Consider the following 15,431-nt stretch of genomic DNA (forward strand, 5'->3'; position numbering starts at 1 on the left):
AGGAGGGAAACAAATCAAACCCTAGAAATTGTCATCGGGGGTTTTGCTAGTCCCAATTCAGGTAGGTCCTCCCTTTGACAATCCCACAGTTAAATATATGTGCAAATTATATTTCCCAGTTTAATGAAGGATTATGGCGTGGAAGGGCTGGATAGGCATCTTGGTGTATTATTGATGAACATCAAGTTTGGACACTAATTCCCTTCTTTCTATGCTTGAAAGAGCCGCGTGTTAATTTTCCTGGATGTCCTTGAACGCAGCATGGAGGGTGGGTCTTGAGTGTCGGTTGTTCGGCTGCTTCACTTCACTTCAGCGGCTTCACGGAAAAGGGCGACGACCGGAGGCAAACACGGAGGACTTGGGCAACTAAAAGCACACTCTTTCGAGAGAGGTATGGCTTTAGACGCTCTTCGCCAGATTACGTTCATCGTCCGTGTGTTCGCGGAGTCGGGGTTTGAATGAGGAGCGTTTTGAATCGGAGGCTCCGGGCGGACTCGGTTCGTTAAAGCCGAGCTCGCGGCGGTGGCGGCTCCCGGAGCTGAAACCTGTTACTTTCGTCGAAGTTTGCCGGCGTGTATTCTCACTTTTACTCCGTAGAAATTCGACAAAACATGGTGTGGAAACTTGTGAACTCGCCTGTTTCTCAACCCCGACTTCATCCCGTAGAAGACGTGGTTTTTAAACGGCATTCCTGCCAGAACAACTAATCATTGCAAAAACATAGCTTGATTTTTATCACAGACTTCAGCTGTGTTTAATAACTCTTAATTCTGAACTTTATCTTCTCTCTCTCTCTCTTTTTTTTTTCTCAATGCGTTTTAAGCTCGACTTTGGTACTATCGTATCTTCGCCCTGAAAAGAAATCCCGGAAAGCCCAAAAATTATAATGTAATATATAAGAATTCCCTCCACATTACTGCTTCTTTTTTTTTTAATGGAATAATGCGTGTTGAGAGGAAGAAGTTGGCCCTCCTCTGTGGAGTTAAAATAACACAGAAACATTAGTCTGTCCCGAGGAAATTCCTTTCTCGGAGTCACCACACCCTTGTTGTGCTGCTCGGCTCCTGTAGAGCAGAAACCTCCCATCTCACCAGTTCCCCCAGCCTGAAAAACTGAAAGTACACGGCCGGTGTTTGGCTCATGTGAAGTGTGTGTGTGTGTGTGGGGGGGGGGGGGGGGGGGGGGGGGGCTGGCCTGTCTCAACGGGACTACCCACACTGTGGGAGTGTGTGTCCCAGGATGTTGCATTGCAGGCATTCAAAAGGACAAAATGCACCACACATGCTGCTGGTTTTGTCTTCCCTTTGGCCTGACTGAGAGGAAATGTGTTTATGAAAGTGTGATGTGATTGTGGATGAATAGATGGGTGTGGTGGCATCACTGTGACACACACACACGATGGAAACTCTTTAAACTACAATAACGTGGGTGGGGGGAGAAAGTTATAGTCGACAAAAGTTTATCACTCGAGTTTGAATGCGTCTTCATGGATAAAGGCCCAAAGTCACATTTTGGTGCCATTGATTTGACAACGCTGTTGGTATTAAGAAGTTAAAGGAATCTCAATTGTGGAGGAGTGTGGTTGCACATGATGGGGATGATTGGGGGGGGGGGGGTCATCATGATCACCAAAGGTTATCTCAGTCGTCTCGACCAGTGGTTCCAGACGTCATCTTTCTGATCTATAATTTGGCTGAGCAACCAGTAACAGGAGCATTCAAAACAAAATGAATAGGTGTGCCGCTTTTCTGATCTCTGGCACACATGAAGTTGGAAAGGTTGGATTTTATGTTTTTCCTGGAGCTCCTCGCATTAAAGTGAAGCCCCATTCATCCATTTCAAGGGAAAACGCATTGTTTTTGTGTTTCCATTGAAACACATTTATGGTAGAAAATCAATATTATGGTAATTCTGTGCATAGTTAATTTCATTGTGCCCCCCATGTTTAAATCGTGTTTTTTTGTTTTGTTTTTTCTTACAAATGTTTGTGCTTTTATGAGTCTGGAATATTATGATGTATTGTTGAAGTGAAATCCATCAAATTCAGTTAACACACTGGTATAGAATAATTCCACTACAGATTTTTATATTGAGCTTTGATGGCATAAATGAGCTTGATTTAATAGTTACTGGTTTGATCGGAAGAATTCCAGCAGAGGTGATTCACGCTACATCCTGTGAAAGTATTGCTCAAATCTGTTCATTATTAAGTCTTTTTTTTAAATTGAAATCGTCTCTTCTGCCGTTGTCCTCGCCGACGTGGCCAACAGTGATGTAATTCTGAGCTGCTCAGTGGGAAGTGGGCTTTATTAGGGTTGTGAAAGTAATGGAATTAGAGGTATTATTTGCACACGCAAGCACTGTTATTATGCAAGAAAAAAGGACTGTGGCAAAAAAAAATGAGGCTGTTATGAAGTTAAAACATTGACATTGAATTTATTGAAGTGGGACATATGGTCCCAACACAATATCCTAGTATTAGAGGGTATTTTTGTGATAAGGATATGACAAAATATTTAATATATTCTATCAATAACAGCTCATCCAAGCCCTTCATGTTTCAATTGTATTTTAATTGGTTCTGGAGTCTTGTTTCCAATAGTGTGAGAAACGGCAAACGTTTTGAAAACAAATCATTTTTATAGGATTGATCGAGGATTCTTTCCCATTCCCAAGGTTTTCTAAAATCTCCTGTGAAAATTTACAAGTCCCTCAAAAGTGATTTCAACAAAGTGCCACAAATTCATGTATCCATCATTGACTTGATGGAGTCTCTTCAAAAAAAGGTAAATTAAAATCATAACTCAATTTTCAGTGTGAAAAGATATTCTCCAGCTGAGATTGCAGGGGTGGTTTGTTGATGTAATGCACTAGAAGAAAAATAAACTCACCCAAATCAGCCAAAAAAAATGAAACGGCAAATGTCACAATGGGGTTTTCTATAACAGAGGATTACATTTGTGTTTGTTACTGCGAGCAATGCTTACATACTGTATATGTTTCTTACAAAATACCTCTTGTAAGTAAAGACTCTTTAGTCGCAGCAAAACCTGCAGAAAGAACATTTAGTAATGTGCATTTAACCAATAAGATTGGTGTAAGCCATCTATTATTCTTGATTAAGATTATTTTATTCTTGATGTAATATTCGGCCCATAAAATGTCAGAAAACAGTGGAAAGTTTCCATTACACAAAGTTACTGTATAGATAACCCACTTATTGTTTTAGCTGTGAACCAGGTATCACTTCTGTCGTGGTGTTAATACTAAGACAATATAACAATGCAGGTGTTTCTCGTAGTATTGTACCAGAGGACAAACATATGAAAAGTCTCATCATCTTGAGTGTAATTAAAGTACAATTGACTTTAGAAAGTTTGCATATTCTTTCCTGTGCAAGCAAAGTTTTTTCTCCAGGAGCTAGATAACACTAAATCATTACGACTGGGTGGTCTGTTGATGAATTAGACATAACAATGCGTGTCTCCATTTTTGGCATGCTGTAATTCTCATTTTCTCGTTGCATTCAGGGCAGACAGACCATTGAATGGCTCAGTAGTTCAGTACGAAAGCCTTCATGAAAGACCAAAATAGATCAAAAGCAGCATGTTGGCTCTCTCGCCAGATGCCAACGCACCCCGGTGCTGCGCCTCGTTTTGTTCCTTTTGGTCAGCGACTGACCTTCTGTGAGCAGTTTATTTCGTTGGAAGTGTTGCGCGGACATGAGAAGAGACGAGCGGTGACGTTTCCATCCGTCCGTGGTCATCGTCATACAGCCGTGTTCATTGTTGTCGGAGCTTTATCGAAGTGTTCTCACACAATGCTCCAGTATCCTGTCTCAGATTAATGCTGGCAAATTCCCATGAAGAACAATTTACAAGAAGCTGGATGGCCTTCTGATAACTGATGTCTACACCTTTTTACCCCCCATATTGTTTTACTTTTCTTTTTTATATTGGAATATTCTTCGTTTAAGCTGTGAGTAATTTCAGTAGAAGTCTTTGTTTAATGACTGAAAAGCTTTTTCCAAGGCGAACTGGTGTCTGTCAGCTGTAGGTTTTATCATACACATCCTCTGGGTAAAAAATATCTGAGAGTTTCCTGTTTGGATCTTGGAGCCTGCAGAATAAGAAAGCCTTAAAAGGATGTTTGGAATTTTTTGACGAGGGATCGACCCCAATAGATGGTTACATTTTGCATTTGCTTGTTTTGATCAGCTCATAAAAGTTAAAACGTATTGTTTCTCACTGCCATGAATTTAAAATGACACGCATTCAACTGAAGTAGTTAATTATACTTATCTTTATTTTAGACATTAGTAAATTGATTTCTTTGAGTTTGGGGATTTTGTTTATTTATAATCCGCTCCCGTTCTGCCTTCGACTTCCTGTGGATCCAGATGACGCTATTGTTTTTCAGACCCATTGAACAATTCATTACATTGTGAAAGTCTGGATAGTCTGTGGAACAAGGCCACAAAGTGCCGAAGTGCTGAGCTTTAAAGGAAATGAACACAAATGTTGCGTGTGTTTATTTTTTATCAAAGAAGTCATAGTAACATTATAGATAAAGAAAGTTATTCTGAGGCTGCAATGGTAACAAGCTCATGTCGACGCACTATTTTTAGTTATATGTGCAAGATGATCTCAATAAACATGTAACTTGGTCATGCGATTACCCATCATGCTCCTCTCGTTTGGGTTGTTAACGTTACTTTGGCTGTCAATAACCGTTTCGGGATTTCATCTCTGCAAAGAGAAAACCACAGTTGGAGATGTATGTGGAACATACAAAGGATCTAACAAGATTTTAGTTTCAATACAGGATATGGCAAGCTGCAAAATTCTCCCACATAAAAGAAAGCATGTTGGAGGCGGTGACTCCGTGGAGGCATCCTACACGTGGAGCAGCTTTCATTTGTGCTGGGTGTGTGAGTCTGAACGGAGGGATGCGGCACCCCAAGGATACGCATTAGCTCCCTGATGGTGACATCACACTGCAACACAAGTGGAGAGCGAGAGAGAGAGAGAGAGAGAGAGAGGGGGCGAGCATGAGGGAAGGGAAAGGATGAGATGAGGACAGATTGAGAGCAAGAGCCAGGCGGAGGATGGCTACATGAGGAAAAAGCGAAAAGAGCAGGATGCGATCAAAGTAGCAGGTCCGGCCGAGGCGCGGTGTGTCGCTGCATACGCATGCTTCATAATCGTGCAGCAGCTTCAGACTGGAAAAAGCAGGAATCCGTTTCCGAACCAAATCCCTGTTTACTGCGTTCCCACATCACGCCATGACTAATTCATCCATTTATTTATTTCACACTCCTAGAATATTAATCAAAGCCCGACTTTTTAGTATTTCTAAGTTTCTCCACATCTGCTGGCGGCTTCAGATCTCTCATGTTCCAGTTTTGTCCGCCACGCCTCTTTATCTCTATCCGTCTGGCTTTCCTGCTTTTTGCTGCAACTTGTAGGCTCGGGGTGGATGAAAGGAGAATTCTGTGTGATATTTCTCTCTCTCTCTCTCTCTCGTCCTCTCTCCTGAGCCAAGCTGTGTGCACTGTGATAAATTGGGCCGGGGGAGTCTCAATGGTTCTGTCCTATTTTCGGCTCCAGCTCGGTTCTCTGACTTCAGCCGCTTCCCTGGCCTGGATCGTGGGCAGCAGCCTCGTTGGAGCCGAGCATCAACTTCTTTCATTGAACCTCGGGCCAAACTTGTCTTGTTAGAAGAAAATTAGAGTTTGAAACGCCTCTTTGGTTAACTTTTATGGGATGATCTGTACATTCTGCAAAGCAGTCTGCATGTTTATCAGCTAAATTACCAAAAATAAATGGGGTTGTCTTAAACCAGAAAAAAAAACAAGAGTTCAACAGTTTGAGTGTAAAGTCGAACAGACACATGTCAGATGGTATACTCGGAATATTCAAATTTGTTTCCAAGTATTTTCTATTTATTTTACTTTTGATTACGGCGGCAGCAAGAACAGCTAAGAGATGTGGGAATATCACACAGTGGGATGATGTTTACTTGATGTCCAGCCAAGAGTTGATTATTAGATTATGAGAGTTGTGTAGATGTAAGCAATGCCTTTCACGTTGCATCTCTTACGGCCTGGTCCCTGCTCTGAGTCCATGATCATGGCAGATTGAAGGGAATTACCATTGGATCAGTATTTAGCACAGCTCTACCTCACCTGACTTAACTGGCTGTAAGAATACTGGTTCACCCAACTTGACTTTCACCATTTTAGCTTAAAAATGATCTTGAGCAGAGAAGCACGTGACATGGCCGACTGATGGCTCTGCTTGGCCGATGATGTCACTGATCTAGTATCAGGTACAGTGAATTAGGACCAGCACATAGTTAAAGGTTTAACTCATTTATTTCAATCGTTGTGCCCTTAGCAAACTCTATGAATGTAGGTTAAGGTGGATTAGCACATGAGATTTAATTGCACACTACTTCTCTGTAGAACCAGTGAGGTCAAGTACAAAGTACAAGTTGGTGTGAATAACACGTGTCTGTTGATCCACGTGACTAAAGTCTGGTTAATTATGGGTTAGTTCTTTTTCTTTTTTTTTTAATCTTACTGTACATCTTCTATCTCACAGAAGCCAGTATTCCTTTAATAAAGAGAGCTGGCTAATGTGTTACCACTGCAGGTGTGACTTGACCTGGGAGGAGCAGCAAAAAGAGGCGTCTGTGCTGCTCGAGCTGGGCGCGAGAACTTTGCCCTCTGCCAGTCCACACAAATATTATGCAAGATAGAAGCATCATTCATCCCAAGACATGTGCAAAGCTGCAGTGTGATGCAGCTTTTATGACCCGTCAGTGTTTGTGCGCACGTGTTTTCAGATTTTATTTGGTTAATATGATTGGGTGTAATTTGTCCGTGGTAGATTTTCCGTTTCACTCTGGTTGTGTAGTCGGTTCAGTGATGCTTCTGTCAGGGATTTCAATAGCACACCAGCCATCTGCATTTAAATTATTTACGAGTGTATTACAGTGTTGTTTTATTTCCTTAAATTTATGTTTCCCTTGCGTTGATAGAGCACTACTTACCACAGCATAAAATCCAGGGCACACTTAATTATTGATTGACGAATAAATCACAATATAGAGTGTTGCAATACAAAGGAAATGCTCCACAATATTATCTTCGGCATTTATTGCTCTCTCACGTTCAGCGACATCATGCTCACTCCCTCTCAAGTCCAGTTGTCAGTGCAGAGTCAGCACAAAGTTGTGAAATATTTTAGAATTGTCAGGTTTTTGAATGGTCTGTATGTAAAGATTAAGTGATGTACTTTCTGAGCATTAGGTGGCCATATTCAGGCTGTGCTGTCCAATTTTATCTTCAGTCCACAAAATCTTCAACAAGGCCAAAGGTTACTAGTGGGAAAAGCAAATTTATGAGATGGACCTGTTAAGGAAAAGTGCAGTAGAAATAATTGGATAATATTCATCTGAAATAGAACAAAACCGGCTCCACGTGTGCCTGCTGCGTGACCAAACTGTAGCACATCAGTGTGAGAACAAACAAAGTCCTCCAATAGAGTTGAGCGCTGTCTGGTGTGAGGATAAAGATCGAGGGGGACTGGTTGTGTCAGTCTGCTCCCTTCGCAAACATAGATTATTTGAACTGACCGCGAGGGGAGAAACTCCAAGGAATGAGGGGGGGGAGTGAGGAGAAATGGCAAAACTGAGGGACAAGAAGGAGAACAACTGAACTTTCCCAGTTGTCATTTCTGTCTTAGCAGGAAGTTACTTATAAAAAGTAAACAAAGAGCCGTGACAGGAAAAAGCCACAAAACGCGTTGGACACCTGCAGGCTTTGCCTTGACAGATTTGTTTCTCTTGGAGGATTTTTCCGGAAATTTGGCCTTTTTATTAGCCAACAGCAATGCTGTTTTGTTTCACTTCTCAATTAGCATAACATCGGCAACTTGAAAATATAGGTCGTTGGGGCTGCAAAATGCAACAACGATGAGTCAACTCATTAAAGTTTTTGGAGTGAAACACAGCTTGTTGTCTGTGTAATCTCTGATTATCCTATGTATCACATGGATATTATACCAGCGCTGTAGGAGTAAATTGTTCCTCGTCATATTTTAAAGCAGTGAAACGCGTCTAAATATGTTCAACTGGGGTAAAGCGCTGCTTAAAATCTGTGGCTGAATCGGGTCAAAATGACCCACGGTACCTCGCTGTGGGATCGATGCTATGAGCTACAGCTACTAACCACAAATGGAAAGTGACCTGACAGTAAAAGCAACGCTGCATCAAAGCAGTGTGATATGGTGGATTTCATCGTCATACTTGGTGTACACCAAGCTTCTTCCATGCATTATGTTGTTTTACCCAAACAACTGCTTGATATTTTCATATCTTAATTTATTTAATTTCCTTAACATGTCAGCAGCCACGTAGACGCCGTGTAATTAATTGCATTGTCCCTGCTATGAAATCCACGTTGTATGTTTATGTAACTGTCTGAATTTCATTCGTTTGGACGCAACAGAACACACCCAGTGATCAACTGTGTATATTAAGGTAGAAGTCCTTGGAGTCAGTCGTCTGTCCTTGTCCAGGCGCACCGTTCACACACGCGCACAGAAACGCATTGTAATGCAAAGTAAAGGGGCCATTATCCCCATTAAGCACCATGTGCTGCCACAGCCGCGGTGGGGATCCTGCTGTGTGAGCCATTATCATCAACAAGCTGTTATTTTATCACGACACCAAATCTGCACGACGAGGCCCGTTTTCGGAGGCTTTCTGGAGCGGCCGCCGCCGTATGCGCAAGTGTTTGCAGGTATCTTCCCTCTGGCAGTGACAGTATGATGTATGGAGTAGCGGCAGCCTGCTATCACGGAGAACAGGTGGCTCCCTCTCGAGACAAAGTGACAACACGCCGGCCTGATTTAATGTGCCAGAGGAAGAGCAAACTGAACAATTGTCTTTTTCTTCTGCTGTTGGAAATGGAGGCTGTTGTTGCAGTGATTGAAGGGGGAATGACTGAAGCCTGGACAAGATGAGCGTGTAAACACAAAGGCAGTGGAGATATTGTTTATTTTTTCATTCTTGCATGTACACAGGAAACCTTCAGGCTTCTTGTGTATAGATGCCCCTGAATTGAATTTAGTTTAAAAGTAATATATATCACACGGTGAAGTACTAACTCCTAAAACCAACAGTGACTACTTTCTAGGGATTTGGGAATTCTTGGAATGAAATGCAAACGCATAGCTCAAGCCTCAAAATTAAATTCCATTTATATATATATTGTAGTTGAACTGAAACTAACCGAATGTGTTTGTCTCCAAATTCAAAGCCTATTTCCTTAAGAACCTAGTGCATTAAAAACAAATATTTTAAACGACAATCAAAACTGACGAGAGGCTTGCCCTTTCCCTGAACTCTTCCTGTGTAAACACAGAACACTGCTACTGCTTTGAACAAGAAAAACAGGCAACTATGCTGGCTGTCCTGGCTACTTGGTGGAAAGATTTAGTTGGAGAAACTTTAGTTGGAGCAGTTTCTACTTTAATTTGTGTGGACTTCAACGCAAATGCACTTAAAGTTGTGGTCACAATGTTTTCTTGGGAGGTGCCTTCCCTGTCTGTCAGTCAGTCGGTCCTCAGGTATCCAGGTATTTGATGTGTTCCAGTGAGATCTACTTACTGACCTCAGTTGATCATCCTAGACAACATGCTGGAAGGCTCACAGTATCCAATACACTGCTAAGAACTGCAATCGCTTTATGGGTTTTCCACTATTCCCGCGTCCTTCATCTGCGCTACTTTGGTGTGTGTGTGTGTGTGTGTGTGTGTGTGTGTGTGTGTGTGTGTGTGTGTGTGTGTGTGTGTGTGTGTGTGTGTGTGTGTGTGTGTGTGTGTGTGTGTGTGTGTGTGTGTGTGTGTGTGTGTGTGTGTGTGTGTGTGTGTGTGTGTGTGTGTGTGTGTGTGTGTGTGTGTGTGTGAGAGAGAGTGTGAGAGTGTGTGTGTGCAGTCGCCGAGGTTGTGACCGTCCTGTCGGTCCAGGTACTCTTGAGATCTGTGGAAGCTGGTACCACTGGCAGCCAGCCAGGACGTTGCCTCATCTCTGACTGCCTCCTCTCCATTATAGTCAGCCTGTGGGAGATGGGATGGCTATTGATCTCTCTGTGTGTGTATGTCACACACACCCCTTTCAGGGATACAAGCAAAGACAAGGGGGGAGAAATGTGAGCATTATCGAGGTGTCAGACAAAGCTGGTAATGGCTGTAAATCACTTGACCACAGGGATGCAGAAGTGACACATTAAAGTTCATTACTCATCTGATAGTGTGTCAGAGGTTGTGGGTGTGGAACGCTGCGTTTCTCCTGCTTTTCCAGAGTGGCTCCGAGCTTTCAGCCCAGGAAAAGGAAGAGGGTGCGGCTCCAAAACAGACCTCATCATGGTTTTTTTTCTTCTTCTTCTTCTTCTTCTTCTTCTTCTTCTTCTTCTTCTTCTTCTTCTTCTTCTTCGCTTCTCTCGTTCTATTTATGGTTTCATTCTTTCTTTTGCGGCCTCTGTTTTACAAAGCGTCTCTGTTTGGATTTAGATGGCTGCTATCAGGAAGAAGTTGGTGATAGTTGGAGATGGCGCTTGTGGGAAGACCTGTCTGCTCATCGTCTTCAGTAAGGACCAGTTCCCGGAGGTCTACGTCCCCACCGTGTTCGAGAACTACATCGCTGACATTGAAGTGGATGGCAAGCAGGTAATTTATGTTTAATGTAGTTAATGATGGAAATTTGTAAAAATACACTTTGTGCTATGAGGAACTAAAAGAGAGTCTACACAATATTTGCCAGAGGGTTATTATGTGAATACATGCAGGTATGAACCTCACCTGAATAGATATTAGGGAATTACATTTTATCCAACCAAACAGCGGCACATTTCTCCAGTCAGCTGTTGAGGTTGAGTGACGATCGATCACAGGAGATCTTTTAATAGTTTTAATTTTAATCCCGAAGTTCTGTTTTCTGAAACAGAAGTTTCTTATCTTTCCCCATCTGCTTACTCCGAAGTTAATGTTGTGATGATTAGAAATAATCTTCAGAATAGGAGGGCTCATGTGACCCTGTTGACCTGGTCCTTTGTGAAAAAGACTGCGTTGTGAGCAAATCCTTGTCCATCATTGTTATACAGTCTCAGACCTCCAGCCAACAACAGGAAGTGGTCCAGTGCCACCTTCCCGACTCGGCCTGGATCATGACTCATGTCCCTGTTCCTGTTTCCTGTGCTGCTCGGTCTGGGATCAGCTGGTTCAGCTTTTACCTTTATCCTATATATAATATATGATATACCTATAATCCACATTTGTCAGCTGTAGGAGATGGATATTTAAAAAAAACTTGAGGATAAATATTTCATTGCATTCCAGTTCCTGTGTACATTGTAGCTCATTAATCTTTAGTTACACTCAGTTGAGGCAGAAGTAACTGCCAAACACGAGTCTCCAGAGACTCCTGAGAGACACCTAGTGGTGAAAGAATCCAAAGGAGGGAAGATGTTTTGGAGCTTATGTCCTGTGGAAAGTATAGTCAGGAGGTGTGTGTGTGCGTCTGTAAGTCCAGATGTGCTCTTCAGTTGACCTCTGGGGGATAAATTAGACGACTTGTTTATGATTCTCTAAAGTTTTCAGGCTGTTTAACTTAGATCTGCAGAATAAAGTGGGCCAAGATTTTCATGAAAGAGAAAATGAAACTTTTATGTAAGAAACAAGTCTAGATTTTTTTTTTTTTTTTTTTTTTTGATGTGATGACACTTCAGGCTGCGGTGTACTAAACACAGTAGGAAGTGCTCCTCCTAAACTCCAACAAATGTTGGGCATTAGTTTTATTCAGAGCGGATCAGACACTCTGGGACTGCTAACCGTTTGATTAACAGCTGAAAGCCGGTGGGAGCGCCCGCCGCCTCTGGGGTCTGCATTCATGAAGGAATAAATCAGCTTAACTCTTTTTTTCCACTCTCTCTCTCTCTCTCTCTCTCTCTCTCTCTCTCTCCTTTCCAGTATTTTTGCTTCTTGTATTGTTGTATTTATTCCATTTTCATATTTACCATCTGGTCAGTGAATCGAGGACCTGTCCTAACTGTAATCATGTACCTGTATTGGTGCCGTGTGACTGCGGTCGATTACATCACCTGCTTGTTTTGCTCTCAGGTGGAGCTGGCGTTGTGGGATACAGCCGGACAGGAAGACTACGACAGGCTGCGGCCACTCTCCTACCCCGACACAGACGTGATCCTCATGTGCTTCTCCATAGACAGCCCAGACAGTTTAGGTGAGGCTCAATACTCTGCGCTCAGCCACATACCTTCAACCAGAGTAAGATTTCGAGATAATTAGGAAGCAAATCTACAACTTCACATGAGGCTGATATGAGATTTGCTCTGTGAGGCGTGGGACTGATTTGCAGCCACTTCAATGAATAGGACTCGGTTACACGCAGTCGTCACACACCATAAGCGCGTCGGTTAACTGCATAAAGATTTTAAAGAGGCTTTGCGTTTAACTGTAAATTGTTGTTGTGATTCCGACGTTTCACTGGATAACAAAGTCAGAATAGTAGCCTGAGATCCAGATCAGTGTGACCTGTTTGAGTAGGTGTCAACGTACAGTCCAATCCGCCCAGTTGGAAAATTTCAGAATGGTTTCATTTATTTTCCAAATACAACAAATGATTTTGATGTGCAATGAATTTGCAAAATTCTGAAAAAAATGGACTCAAATTTTTTTCGAGCTTATCATGTTGGGGTCCAACACACCACCACCCAGTGCACCTTGTGCTATACTTTCCACCTGTGAGAAATGATGGTCGTAACTGCAATGTATTTATTTGACCACCAGGGGCGCACTTTAGTTTGTTTTATGTGCGGAGTAAGTTCACAGATGAGCAGGATTACTATACAGAAGTGTTGACATTAAAGAGTGTCTGGAACTTGACAGGTTCTTGTGATCGTAATACCAGCCTGCCTGCTATATTCTTGAGTTCCAGCTCCATGTGGCCAAACGTTTAATTCCTTTGAAGATGTAAATGGTTTCACAAAAAATCCACTCTGGTCTGTCAGTTGTAGCACATGGTGAATTGAGGCAGGGTATTTTTTGAAATTGCGGTTCTGTTATTCAAATTTCAGGTTTGTCGTGTGTTGTAAAATAATAATTCACTAATTGTGAATTTCTTAATGATTTCTTAATACTTTAATACGAATTTGACACACCTTGTGGTCTAAACCTCTTTCTACCTTTTTAGGAGAAAGCTAAAAAAACAAACGCAATTGCAAAAATGTAACCAAGTTGTCTTTGTTTGGTACGCTTCATGTTTATGATCACAAACGTTTTCTTAATTTTTGGGTTGTTGCGTTCTTGGCACTCAAATAACCAAACGAAACATTTGTTTTTGAAACGGCCGTAATGGCCTTGTACCCTGTGTTTTCATTCGGGCATTCCCACACATGGCATTCCTACTCCATCACATAAAGACGTGTCCTCCCAGGGAACACTGCTGCTTTTGGCCACATGTCAGCCAGAGGTCAGCAGCCTCTCCGTGCCCGTGTCTGCAGTCACAGGCGACGCCCCCTGAAAGTCTGGTGCTTCCACTGCAGTGACATTTTTCTTCTCCTTCTCCAAATGAATCCAGAAAACATTCCAGAGAAATGGACACCTGAAGTGAAACACTTCTGTCCCAATGTCCCCATCATCCTGGTGGGCAACAAGAAGGACCTTAGGAACGACGAGCACACACGCCGGGAGCTCGCCAAGATGAAACAGGTGTGTGTCTGTGTGTGTGTGTGTGTGTGTGTGTGTGTTTCTGTGTCCTGCTCGGTTAACACGCCAGCAGATCGTCTCCACGTGAAACTCACTGTGTCTCCATGACGCCTGCAGGAGCCCGTCAAGTCCGAGGAGGGCAGAGACATGGCCAACCGCATCAGTGCCTTTGGCTACCTGGAGTGCTCGGCCAAGACCAAGGATGGCGTCAGGGAAGTGTTCGAGATGGCCACCAGGGCGGCGCTGCAGGTCCGCAAGCGCAAGAAGAGAGGCGGTTGCCAGCTGCTGTGAGAGGGTGTTGGTTGGCCAATCAGCACTCGAGGGAGGACTCCTACCCCCCCACCCCCACCCCCACTCCCCCCACCCACCCAGATACACCGTGTAAACTTGGAGAACCCCAAAATCAATGGCTTCCATGGATTCTACTTACTTCACTGGCAACATGAAAGACTGACACACCCGTTTAAAAGCAAAACAAATCAGCCTTTTTTTTTTTTCTTTAAAAACAAAAAAAATATTCTTCTGCAACTCACTAAGTTGCCGCTTTTGTTTTTCGTTTTTCCCTCCTTCATCTCACCAGCCTGTACTTCTACCTGTATGAATGTATGTCTATTTATATGTGCATATACTTTGCCTCTGTGTAATGATTGTTTACAGAGAAGGTTGTCGTGGTCCAGGTTGTCCACTGACCGTCTTTTCTCTCACGGCTGTGAGTCGCAGACTCTTAGATTCCGTTTCCCTTCCTTGTGTTGAAACTTGCACGCGACCACTCCTCCGCTTCAGTCTCGACTCTTCATAGGTTTCCTGATGCCCACTACTAATTTCGCACCCTGCAAGTTTAGTTTCACTAAGTGCTGTGTCTGCAGAGCGCCACTGCTCACTGTTTTTGACACGATGGGACTAAATTTAGAGCATCTCAGTGCGTCGCTCCAGTGGAGAGGTTTTTGGACTGCCTCTCTCCCATGGCGATGGTTTTAAGCCGGCACTGGAGACGGTGGTCTTTTTTTTTTTTTTGTCTTTATGGACACAGAATTTATAGCCGATTCTGACGGACGCCTGTGTTCAGTCTGCAGTTTCACGCCACACTGTGCTGGATGTTACTGCACACTGTAACCTGTGTACAGCCACATTGATTGTATAGTACGAAGCTTATTCTGTGCATACAAGTCTCGATTAAATACCCAACTGACAATTCACACTGTAAACGTCTTTACCGCCACTGTACCAAACTATGATGGCCCTCGACTCGCCACGATTTTGTAGTACCGTTGACACTACAGTGACATTTATTCAAATGTGATTGGACTAATAAATGACTGCTTAAATCGATGTCTTATTTTTTTTTTTCCTTCCCCTCCCCATAACAATTGATATTGGACTTAAAATGGCAGTCTGAGGATGTGCCCAATTTTGGAGGAACTTTAAGCTAAAACAATAAAAATTAACTACAGCAGATAAGGCGGCTCCGAAAGAGCCCAGAACGTTCTGTATGTCAGTTATTGATCCTATCGCAAGCTTCAAACGTTCCGTTGTGACCTTGATCACAGTCCAACGTGCCGGGGATTCTCCCGTAACGGTGCCTCGGTATTCAACCCCCTCAGTTCAAAATGTTGCGACGACTCTTTACGAACAGGAGTGTGC

General features: G+C 42.9%; 1 protein-coding gene across 1 annotated transcript; it reads left to right on the top strand.

Annotated features, from left to right (window-relative positions):
- Window positions 1-292: 292 nt before the first annotated feature.
- LOC308130429 (rho-related GTP-binding protein RhoA-D) lies at window positions 293-15,119 on the top strand. Its single transcript, XM_080496816.1, has 5 exons — window positions 293-391; window positions 10,581-10,736; window positions 12,186-12,306; window positions 13,663-13,793; window positions 13,908-15,119. Exons 2-5 carry the CDS (start codon window positions 10,581-10,583, stop codon window positions 14,079-14,081), a joined length of 582 nt encoding a protein of 193 aa, XP_080352942.1. The 5' UTR covers window positions 293-391; the 3' UTR covers window positions 14,082-15,119.
- Window positions 15,120-15,431: the final 312 nt, after the last annotated feature.

The sequence above is a fragment of the Blennius ocellaris genome, assembly GCF_963422515.1.
Source record: "Blennius ocellaris genome assembly, chromosome: 5".
NCBI classification, from domain to species: Eukaryota; Metazoa; Chordata; class Actinopteri; order Blenniiformes; family Blenniidae; genus Blennius; species Blennius ocellaris.